Raw genomic sequence first — 12500 nt, forward strand, 5'->3', positions numbered from 1 at the left:
ATGAGGGAGATAGATGGAGAGAGGGAGAGAGAGGGAGATGAGGAGGATGAGGGAGAGAGAGAGACGAGGAGGATGAGGAAGAGAGATGGAGAGAGAGAGACAGGGAGATGAGGAGGATGAGGGAGAGAGATGGAGAGAGAGGAGAGAGAGGGGAGGGAGGGAGGGAGGTTGTGTGTAGCCTCATATGAAGGTCTGTACTAACATTAGCTGTGCTGGTTAGCAGTTATGAGAGAGATGAAAGACTGTGTGTCTAATTATCCTCATTACAGTTTAAGAGAACTCCAACCTCATCTACACACACACACACACACACACACACACACACACACACACACACACACACACACACACACACACACACACACACACACACACACACACACACACACACACACACACACACACACACACACACACACACACACACACACACACACACACACACACACACACACACTCATAAAAACACATGAATGCATGCACCCACACCCACTCACATACACAAACAAACACACACACAGAGACATACTCACTCACAAATAGACACACACTCTCAGCACTTGCCAGTCAGTACCAAGTGGGGATCCCAAGAGTAGAGGAGAGGAGAGGAGAGAGGAGAGAGGAGAGAGGAGAGAGGAGAGAGGAGAGAGGAGAGGGGGAACAAGAGAGAAATGAGAGGGAGAGAGGATGGATGGATGGAGAGGTTAGTAGGAGGCACTAGAGAAGAGGAATGAGGGATGGGTCTGGAGAGGGACCAAAGTAGAGAGATGGAAGAGAGACTCAGCAGACAAACACACACACACACACACACACCATTGCTCACTCCTGGATGTCTGCCACACATTCCTCTCTCCCCTGACTACAACCGTCACCACAGAGATCACCCAATAACCATGACGACCATTTTTTTAAACGGAGTGATTACGGCAACACCAGCAGGACCGGTGCAAATATACCCTACACACACACACACACACACACACACACACACACACACACACACACACACACACACACACACACACACACACACACACACACACACACACACACACACACACACACACACACACACACACACACACACACAAAAACACACTCATGTGCATGGTAACACATACTGTACATTTGGGGCCAGAGGCATCTTGGTTCACCACAGGGCCATAGCAGGATCGCAACTGCAATCATAGTGAGTGTGTGTGTGTGTGTGTCTCCCTCACTCTCAGGCTCTGCAATGAGTGAAAGAAAGAGTACTGAAACCACCGTGTGTGACGTTCCTGTGCAGTGGGAGGTGACTGCATGATGTTTGGTTGCTGTGTGTGTGTGTGTGATGGAGGCCTCTCTGAATCACCAGTCCAGAGTGAGTCAGAGGCCCAGGCTGGTGCCCCCCTGGTGGGACTGAGATGCCACCACCCACCCCCTACCCACCATGCACCTGGAGGCCAGGCTGGGGATAGGGCTGTGCTGTACACTTTCTAATTGTGTAGAGTCTTAGTAGAAGTAACATACACATGCTAAATGAAGTGTGTGTGTGTGTGTGTGTGTGTGTGTGTGTGTGTGTGTGTGTGTGTGTGTGTGCGTGCGTGCGTGCGTGCGTGCGTGCGTGCGTGCGTGCGTGCGTGTGTGTGTGTGTTTTCTGTCCCAGACAACTGCTTAGACAAAAGGATGAGCTTGTACCCCTCCCTTTGCCATCCCATAAATTTAGCCAACCACATACTCTAGGGGTCAGTACAGTAACCCATAGCAACGCTGTGGTACAGACAGGCTGGGGTGCTCACAATGGCACTGCAGGTATCCACACACACACACACACACACACACACACACACACACACACACACACACACACACACACACACACACACACACACACACACACACACACACACACACACACACACACACACACACACACACACACACACACACACACACAGGAGCTGAAGTTTGGCCGTTACAGTTTAGACAAACGGAAGACTTATAGAATGTTCTGAAGTAGAAACATGACGTCAGCTCTAAAGTTGACTCAGCTCTGTCAATAAATGACTGGTTCATCCCTCTATAAACACTCACATGCCTACACACACACACCAACTTCTGTACGTCAAACACCAGACTCAAGGGATCGGAACCGTGTCTCCGTCATGATGGTCTCCATTCATTAAGAAAAGAAAAACACAGCTAGAGACAAGGCCAGGCAGGTGTGGCCAGGTAGATGTGGCCAGGTAGATTTGGCCAGGTATGTGTGGCCAGGTAGGTGTGGCCAGGTAGATGTGGCCAGGTAGATGTGGCCAGGTAGGTGTGGCCAGGTAGATTTGGCCAGGTAGTTGTGGCCAGGTAGATTTGGCCAGGTAGGTGTGGCCAGGTATGGTGTGGCCAGGTAGGTGTGGCCAGGTAGGTGTGGCCAGGTAGGTGTGGCCTGGTGGGCGTGGTCAGGTAGGTGTAGGCAAGGCCACGTGGATGTGGCCGGGTGTGTGTCACTCCTCCCCTCTTACCTGTGGGCCAATCGCAGGACGAAGAGCTCCAGGAAGGCGGAGTCTATGAGAAGGTTTTGGTCATCGCCGTGAAGCTCATTGAAGCCGGGCAGCCGGTCGGCCCAGCAACGTGTGGTCTCCATGGAGATGGTGAGCAGCCTATAGAAGAGCTGTATGTACTGGGTGTCAGAGGAGGAGGAGGGGGCTTCCGCCGCACTGAACTATCGTACAGAAAGTGAGAGGGGAAGGAACGTAGTGGGTTAGAGATCAAAGGTTGGGTTGGAGAGAATGAGAGAAACAGAGAGACAGGGAGACAGAGAGAGAGACAGAAAGACAGAGAGACAGAGAGAGACATAAAGACACAGAGAAACAGAGAGACAGAGCGAGAGACTGAGAGAGAGAGAGAGAGAGAAAGACAGAGACACAGAGACACAGAGAGAGAGAGAGAGAGAGAGAGAGAGAGAGAGAGAGAGAGAGAGAGAGAGAGAGAGACAGATACAGATACAGAGACAGAATGACAGAGACACAGAGACAACAGAATGACAGAGACACAGAGACACAGAGACACAGAGAGAGAGAGAGAGAGAGAGAGAGAGAGAGAGAGACACAGAGAGAGAGAGAGAGAGAGAGAGAGAGAGAGAGAGAGAGAGAGAGAGAGAGAGAGAGAGAGAGAGAGAGAGAGAGACAGATACAGAGACAGAATCACAGAGACACAGGGACACAGAGACACAGAGACACAGAGACACAGAGAGAGAGAGAGAGAGAGAGAGAGAGAGAGAGAGAGAGAGAGAGAGAGAGAGAGAGAGAGAGAGAGAGAGAGCGGGAGACAGAGACAGAGACAGAGACAGATGGAGAGAGACACAGAGACACAGAGAGAGAGAGAGAGAGAGAGAGAGAGAGAGAGAGAGACAGATGGAGAGAGACAGAGACAGAGACAGATGGAGAGAGACACATAGAGAGAGAGAGAGAGAGAGAGAGAGAGAGAGAGAGAGAGAGAGAGAGAGAGAGAGAGAGAGAGAGAGAGAGACAGATACAGATACAGAATGACAGAGACACAGGGACACAGAGACACAGAGACACAGAGAGAGAGAGAGAGAGAGAGAGAGAGAGAGAGAGAGAGAGAGAGAGAGAGAGAGAGAGAGAGGGAGACAGAGACAGAGACAGATGGAGAGAGACACAGAGACACAGAGAGAGAGAGAGAGAGAGAGAGAGAGAGAGAGAGAGAGAGAGAGAGAGAGAGAGAGAGAGAGAGGGAGACAGAGACAGAGACAGATGGAGAGAGACACAGAGAGAGAGAGAGAGAGAGAGAGAGAGAGAGAGAGAGAGAGAGAGAGAGAGAGAGAGAGAGAGAGAGATACAGAGACAGAGACACAGAGACACAGAGACACAGAGAGAGAGAGAGACAGATACAGATACAGAGACAGAATGACAGAGACACAGAGACACAGAGAGAGAGAGAGAGAGAGAGAGAGAGAGAGAGAGAGAGAGAGAGAGAGAGAGAGAGAGACAGAGAGAGAGAGAGGGAGACAGAGACAGAGACAGAGACAGAGACAGATGGAGAGAGACACAGAGACACAGAGAGAGAGAGAGAGAGAGAGAGAGAGAGAGAGAGAGAGAGAGAGAGAGAGAGAGAGAGAGAGAGAGAGAGAGAGAGAGAGAGAGAGGAGACAGAGACAGAGACAGAGACAGATGGAGAGAGACACAGAGACACAGAGAGAGAGAGAGAGAGAGAGAGAGAGAGAGAGAGAGAGAGAGACAGAGACAGATGGAGAGAGACACAGAGACACAGAGAGAGAGAGAGAGAGAGAGAGAGAGAGAGAGACAGAGACAGATGGAGAGAGACACAGAGACACAGAGAGAGAGAGAGAGAGAGAGAGACAGATACAGACACAGAGACAGAGAGACAGAGGTAGCCTACCTGGCTGTAGTCTAGTTCCCTGGGAGTGCAGTGTGAGTAGGCCCTGAGCAGAGCAGAGAGCAGGCTGAGGGGAGGCGAGGGAGGCGAGGACTCCACCTGCAGCGGGCTCTTTGGTTTGGAGGGCAGACGACCTCGACGGCCCTTCAGGTTGTCTGTACGCACCACTGAGGAGAGACCATAGAGAGAGAGATCAGCTTTCAGACAGGAGAGAGAGATCAGATTTCAGACAGGAGTGAGAGATCAGATTTCAGACAGGAGAGAGAGATCAGATTTCAGACAGGAAAAAGAGATCAGATTTCAGACACGAGAGAGAGATCAGATTTCAGACATGAGAGAGAGATCAGATTTCTGGCACGAGAGAGAGAGAGATCAAATTTCAGACAGGAGAGAGAGAGATCAGATTTCAGACAGGATAGATCGAGAGGTCAGATTTCAGACAGGAAAGAGAGAGAGGGGTCAGATTTCAGACAGGAGAGAGAGATCAGATTTCAAACAGGAGAGAGAGAGATCAAATTTCAGACAGGAGGGAGAGAGAGATCAGATTTCGACAGGAGAGAGATATCAGATTTCAGACAGGAGAGAGAGAGAGAGAACAGATTTCAGACAAGAGAGAGAGATCAGATTTCAGACAGGAGAAAGACATCAAATTTCAGACAGGAGAGAGAGAGATTAGATTTCAGACAGGAGAGATAGAGATCAGATTTCAGACAGGAGAGAGACCAGTACCACATTAGAGGGAGAAAAAGGGTGAGGATAGCAGGTATGGCTCATTTTGGTAAACTGCTGATGAAAGATGAAAATCCCAGTCCCATCCTTCCCACTGTTCCACCATTCCCACTGTTCCACCATTCCCACTGTTCCACCATTCCCACTGTTCCACCATTCCCACTGTTACTGGCCAGCAGAGGGCAGTGGAGCTGTGAGAGAGTTACTGTGTCAGAGTTACTGTGTGAGAGTTACTGTGTGAGAGTTACTGTGGGAGAGTTACTGTGTGAGAGTTACTGTGGGAGAGTTACCGTGTGAGAGTTACCGTGTGAGAGTTACTGTGGGAGAGTTACTGTGTCAGAGTTACTGTGTCAGAGTTACTGTGGGAGAGTTACCGTGTGAGAGTTACCGTGTGAGAGTTACCGTGTGAGAGTTACCATGTGAGAGTTACTGTGTGAGAGTCTCCGTGTGAGAGTCTCCGTGTGAGAGTCTCCGTGTGAGAGTCTCCGTGTGAGAGTTACTGTGTGAGAGTTACTGTGGGAGAGTTACTGTGTGAGAGTTACTGTGTGAGAGTTACTGTGTGAGAGCTACTGTGTGAGAGTTTCTGTGTGAGAGTTACTGTGTGAGAGTTACTGTGGGAGAGTTTATGTGTGAGAGTTACTTTGGGAGAGTTACTGTGTGAGAGCTACTGTGTGAGAGTTTCTGTGTGAGAGTTACTGTGGGAGAGTTACTGTGTGAGAGTTACTATGGGAGAGACTGTGGGAGAGTTACTGTGGGAGAGTTTCTGTGTGAGAGTTACTGTGGGAGAGTTACTGTGTGAGAGTTACTGTGGTAGAGTTACTGTGTGGGAGTTACTGTGGGAGAGTTACTGTGGGAGAGTTACTGTGGGAGAGTTACTGTGGTAGAGTTACTGTGTGAGAGTTACTGTGGGAGAGTTACTGTGTGAGAGTTACTGTGGGAGAGTTACTGTGTGAGAGTTACTGTGGGAGAGTTACAGTGGGAGAGTTACCGTGGGAGAGTTACCGTGGCAGAGTTACTGTGGGAGAGTTTCCGTGGGAGAGTTTCCGTGTGAGAGTTACCGTGTGAGAGTTACTGTGGGAGAGTTACCGTGGGAGAGTTACAGTGTGAGAGTTACCGTGTGAGTGTTACCGTGGGAGAGTTACCGTGGGAGAGTTACCGTGTGAGAGTTACCGTGTGAGTGTTACCGTGGGAGAGTTACCGTGAGAGAGTTACCGTGGGAGAGTTACGGTGTGAGAGTTACTGTGGGAGAGTTACGGTGGGAGAGTTACTGTGAGAGAGTTACTGTGGGAGAGTTACGGTGGGAGAGTTACGGTGGGAGAGTTACTGTGAGAGAGTTACTGTGGGAGAGTTACTGTGTGAGAGTTACTGTGTGAGAGTTACTGTGGGAGAGTTACGGTGGGAGAGTTACTGTGGGAGAGTTACGGTGTGAGAGTTACTGTGGGAGAGTTACGGTGGGAGAGTTACTGTGAGAGAGTTACTGTGGGAGAGTTACTGTGGGAGAGTTACGGTGGGAGAGTTACTGTGAGAGAGTTACTGTGGGAGAGTTACTGTGTGAGAGTTACTGTGTGAGAGTTACTGTGGGAGAGTTACTGTGGGAGAGTTACGGTGGGAGAGTTACTGTGTGAGAGTTACTGTGTGAGAGTTACTGTGGGAGAGTTACTGTGGGAGAGTTACTGTGGGAGAGTTACGGTGGGAGAGTTACTGTGGGAGAGTTACTGTGGGAGAGTTACTGTGTGAGAGTTACTGTGTGAGAGTTACTGTGGGAGAGTTACGGTGGGAGAGTTACTGTGGGAGAGTTACGGTGTGAGAGTTACTGTGGGAGAGTTACGGTGGGAGAGTTACTGTGAGAGAGTTACTGTGGGAGAGTTACTGTGGGAGAGTTACGGTGGGAGAGTTACTGTGAGAGAGTTACTGTGGGAGAGTTACTGTGTGAGAGTTACTGTGTGAGAGTTACTGTGGGAGAGTTACTGTGGGAGAGTTACTGTGGGAGAGTTACTGTGTGAGAGTTACTGTGTGAGAGTTACTGTGGGAGAGTTACTGTGGGAGAGTTACTGTGGGAGAGTTACTGTGTGAGAGTTACTGTGTGAGAGTTACTGTGTGAGAGTTACTGTGGGAGAGTTACTGTGGGAGAGTTACTGTGTGAGAGTTACTGTGGGAGAGTTACTGTGTGAGAGTTACTGTGGGAGAGTTACTGTGGGAGAGTTACTGTGGGAGATTAGAGGGTGACATTAAATCAGGATGCCAGAGGGACCCACGGATTGTGTGGGTCCTGGAATCAGTAGGAGATGCCAGTCTGTCTGATTTTCACAACTTAAGACCTTGTCTTACCAAAGCAAAATGTGTGCATTGGGCGTGTGCACCTGTGTGACTGCTGTATAGGCCAGACCATTACCGGCCAATCACACCATCATTAGAGATACACACCATCACCATGGAGACCAGGGGTCAGATTTACCTTATTAGAAGATGTGTTCTATAGGAAAATGAGCTAACGGGATTGATTGTGATCGTGCACGAGAGTTCGTGTGTGAGTGTGTTCCTACCCTCCTTCACCATGCCGACACTGAGGCACTTCTGGAAGCGGCAGTACTGGCAGCGGTTGCGTCTCCGTTTGTCCACCGGACAGTTCTTACTGGCCAGGCACACATACTTGGCATTCTTCTGCACCGTACGCTGTGGGGACACATACACAGAACGATTGAGTATGTGTGAGAGAGAGAGGGAGAAAGAATGTGTGTGTGTGTGTGTGTGTGTGTGTGTGTGTGTGTGTGTGTGTGTGTGTGTGTGTGTGTGTGTGTGTGTGTGTGTGTGTGTGTGTGTGTGTGTGTGTGTGTGTGTGTGGATCAGCCACCACGGACAGGAAGAAGGGACACAATCAGCCACCAAACACTTGATTTATTTAATTCAGTTTGTGTTTTTTTCTCTCCGGTGGAGAATAGAGGAGGAAGCTCGCAGGTCACATTTTAATTACGTGTTGAAAGATGGCGGTGACATCAGGATAATTAGATCAAATTAATTTCCCGACATGCCTCGCCTGCAGGAGGGACAATTTTATTAGCGCGAGGAGGATGACAATAGGCATGAGCGCGTGGCGTGCCGAGGCGGGTCCCGCGAGACAGGGGACGGCGGCCGCGGAGCCGCGTGATCAGATTGTTTGTGAAGCTAGCGGGTCAGCTCTAGTGGCACCTCCGGGGCCTCGCGCATCGCGCCTCTCAATGGGCCCCTCGGGAGCTGTTTTCTCCTCGGCTGGCTCGCGCCATTATTACTGACCTTATTAAAATGAAATCAGAGACGGCCCTGCGCAGAGGAGAACAATATTATTATGACAGTTTATTGAGTTGTCCATCTATCCCCATGCACGTGCCAGGCTAATGGAGCGAGTCTGATCAGTAGGGTAGCCTACTGTGCCTGCTCTGATCCTGCTGAGACACTGGGAGAGCTGCCCACGGACAGTCTGGCTGGGTGCATGTTGGTGGTAAAACACACAGCAATTATAGAGCTAAAATAAACAACTTCACCATCTGCATACGCAGTAATGACAGAGTCATTTAATCAATGCAAATCTTTATATTTGCAGTCGTTACATTTCAGTCTCCTATTTGGTGACCCTGACTGGTCTGGTTAACCAGTTCATAGTGTCAGGGAGCGCACGCCAGGATAAACTGAGACCAACAAACTGCTCTAAAGGATCCTTTTATTAGAGGTAAATAATGGAACCCTTTGGTTCCTGAAGATGTAATGAGTCTCTGTGTAACTGTCTGAGATGGGCCGGCTCTATAGGGTCCCTCACCTCCTTCAGCGCCTCTAAAACACATCAAAACAAATCAATCCAATTAGGAACCCCTCGCGCCACACATGCCTGGTCCCCCGGGAGACCAATAACACACCAATTATTCCATATGCTCCGGCGCGAGGCCGGAACCGTGGCGTAATGGAGGGCGTGCGGGAGGAGAGGGGTTGTCATGGCGCTCCTGATTGCTCCGATGTCTCTCATCTCTCTTAAACGGTCAATGACCCATGCATGCAGGGATAAGTTGGTTATGGTCATTATTGAGGCTAATGTGGTTGAAGAGAATTGCAACCTTTTAGGCTTTAAGTTAAACATGATGATACACTTAATAACAGCTGTCTGAGGCTGAAGCACGATGGCCGGACAACATCAAATACATGATTTATAAGGGACCACTGCCTGTTTAATAATACAATATATTATTCTGTTCATGTAAGCTTTATTCTTAAATATGCCTCTTAGTAATTAAAGAAATCTCCATCATGATATGATTTACATATTGTGAATTCATGGAAGTGTAGAATTGTTCGATTGCAATAATTTGAATATTCTACTTAGGTAATGTTGTTATTCTCAGTGTACATGTCAGAGGCAGGTTTGACCACTTTGAAGGTATACAAAAGAGGCATTGATTTTGGGGTGACCCATCTCTTTAAAACATTGATTTTGGGGTGACCCATCTCTTTAAAACATTGATTTTGGGGTCACCCATCTCTTTAAAACATTGATTTTGGGGTGACCCATCTCTTTAAAACATTGATTTTGGGGTGACCCATCTCTTTAAAACATTGATTTTGGGGTGACCCATCTCTTTAAAACATTGATTTTGGGGTGACCCATCTCTTTAAAACATTGATTTTGGGGTGACCCATCTCTTTAAAACATTGATTTTGGGGTGACCCATCTCTTTAAAACATTGATTTTGGGGTGACCCATCTCTTTAAAACATTGATTTTGGGGTGACCCATCTCTTTAAAAAAACATTGATTTTGGGGTGACCCATCTCTTTAAAACATTGATTTTGGGGTGACCCATCTCTTTAAAACATTGATTTTGGGGTGACCCATCTCTTTAAAACATTGATTTTTGGGGTGACCCATCTCTTTAAAACATTGATTTTGGGGTGACCCATCTCTTTAAAACATTGATTTAGGAGTGACCCATCTCTTTAAAACATTGATTTTGGGGTGAACTGTTCCTTTAAGACGTTTGATTTAGTGTGGAACAATTACTTTAAGGACTCTAGAGACTAATCTGTGAACGGACATTAGAGATCTCGCTGGTCACCATAGCATCTCGTCTGTCTGTCTGTCTGTCTGTCTGTCTGTCTGTCTGTCTGTCTGTCTGTCTGTCTGTCTGTCTGTCTGTCTGTCTGTCTGTCTGTCTGTCTGTCTGTCTGTCTGTCTGTCTGTGTGTGTGTGTGTGTGTGTGTGTGTGTGTGTGTGTGTGTGTGTGTGTGTGTGTGTGTGTGTGTGTATGTGTGTGTGTGTCATTTGTAGAGTGGCGTTCTGTTATGGTCACAGGTAATACAGCTAACTCACTCATCCCTGATTCTCTACAGACCTGACACACACGCACGCACAAACGCACACATTTTATTAAGAAATGTGGCAGATCACAGATGAGGTGACCTCAATCATATTATCAGGCCTGTTGATCCCTGACCTCATCGCTTGATTAAGATAGAGGTGGCTGGTCAGAAAACTCCCACTGAGTACAATGATACAAGTCAGTGTGTGTGTGTGTGTGTGTGTGTGTGTGTGTGTGTGTGTGTGTGTGTGTGTGTGTGTGTGTGTGTGTGTGTGTGTGTGTGTGTGTGTGTGTGTGTGTGTGTGTGTGTGTGTGTGTGTGTGTGTGTGTGTGGATCAGCCACCATGGACAGGAAGAAGGGACACACTCAGTTAGTGTTGGATAGATGGAGTCAGTAGATTGGATATATGACTTTTGATATGGAGTTAAACACAGGTAACTCATTAATCATTGTACCAAAGTCATCACCCATGCAGTGGAAATTCATAAGCATGTCATCATCATGTCATAATAATTCCGGAATATGTTAGATACCTGACCAATCGACACTTGAATGAATGATAGGGGCCGTGTCCAAAGAACCAGAATGACTAGAAAGGGGATTCATTAAGATTCTATATTATGGTTCTAAATTATGGTTCTACATTATGGTTCTACATTATGGTTCTTCATTATGGTTCTACATTATGATTCAACATTATGGTTCTACATTATGATTCTACATTATGATTCAACATTATGGTTCTACATTATGATTCTACATTATGGTTCTACATTATGGTTCTACATTATGGTTCTACATTATGGTTCTTCATTATGGTTCTACATTATGATTCAACATTATGGTTCTACATTATGATTCAACATTATGGTTCTACATTATGGTTCTACATTATGGTTCTACATTATGGTTCTACATTATGGTTCTACATTATGGTTCTACATTATGGTTCTACATTATGGTTCTTCATTATGGTTCTGCATTATGATTCAACATTATGGTTCTACATTATGGTTCTACATTATGGTTCTACATTATGATTCAACATTATGGTTCTACATTATGATTCATTATGATTCAACATTATGGTTCTACATTATGATTCAACATTATGGTTCCATTTTAACCTGTTCTAAGAATGGTTCAACATTATGATTCTACATTATGATTCTACTCAGTTCTACATTATGGTTCATTAACTATGGTTCTGATTAGTGTTTGATTCAACATTATGGTTCTACATTATGATTTAACATTATGGTTCTACATTATGGTTCTACATTATGATTCTACATTATGGTTCTACATTATGGTTCTACATTATGGTTCTACATTATGATTCTACATTATGATTGTGGTTCTACATTATGGTTCTACATTATGGTTCTACATTATGATTCAACATTATGTGATTCTACAAACCATTTTGTGTGTGTCAACTATGTGATTAGTGTTTGAGAGAGAGAGAGCAGGAGAGAGAGAGAGAGTGTGTGTGTGTGTGTGTGTGTGTGTGTGTGTGTGTGTGTGTGTGTGTGTGTGTGTGTGTGTGTGTGTGTGTGTGTGTGTGTGTGTGTGTGTGTGTGTGTGTGTGTGTGTGTGTGTGTGTGTACACTGTGAACACCACCCTCGCGACTGTCTGCCACACGCAACACGTTAAGAGAGATGGAGGGATGAAAGAGAATGAGAGACAAAGGGAAAGGCAGAGGGAAGACACAACCACTCTACTAGAATAACCTGTTTCACTGTGTACAGTGTGCACATACCCACACATCTAGTCTGTTCCTGTACTCTCTGTCCCTGTACTCTCTGTCCCTGTACTCTCTGTCCCTGCACTCTCTGTCCCCGCTCAGGTAGAATGAGAGAAGATGCTCCAGAGTGGCTGAACTGAGTTACATGTAATCACAGCATAGCCTACAACCCCAAATGGCTAAAGCCCAGTTGTACTGAGAGACTACAGCCGTGGCTAACCCATCTACACTGGACACACACACACACACACACACACACACACACACACACACACACACACACACACACACACACACACACACACACACACAC

General features: G+C 47.0%; 1 protein-coding gene across 3 annotated transcripts in view; it reads right to left on the reverse strand.

Annotated features, from left to right (window-relative positions):
- LOC123998311 (nuclear receptor subfamily 4 group A member 3-like) overlaps positions 1–12500 on the reverse strand; it is a 40667-nt gene that overhangs the window by 9253 nt on the left and 18914 nt on the right. For all 3 annotated transcript variants that reach the window (XM_046303412.1, XM_046303411.1, XM_046303410.1), the window contains 3 exons: positions 7662–7791; positions 4393–4556; positions 2496–2695 (listed from right to left, as the gene is read on the reverse strand). In XM_046303412.1, the coding sequence (XP_046159368.1) occupies positions 2496–2695; positions 4393–4556; positions 7662–7791 (494 nt within the window). The remainder of the gene's footprint in view (positions 1–2495; positions 2696–4392; positions 4557–7661; positions 7792–12500) is intronic.

This window comes from Oncorhynchus gorbuscha, linkage group LG15, assembly GCF_021184085.1.
Source record: "Oncorhynchus gorbuscha isolate QuinsamMale2020 ecotype Even-year linkage group LG15, OgorEven_v1.0, whole genome shotgun sequence".
NCBI classification, from domain to species: domain Eukaryota; kingdom Metazoa; phylum Chordata; class Actinopteri; order Salmoniformes; family Salmonidae; genus Oncorhynchus; species Oncorhynchus gorbuscha.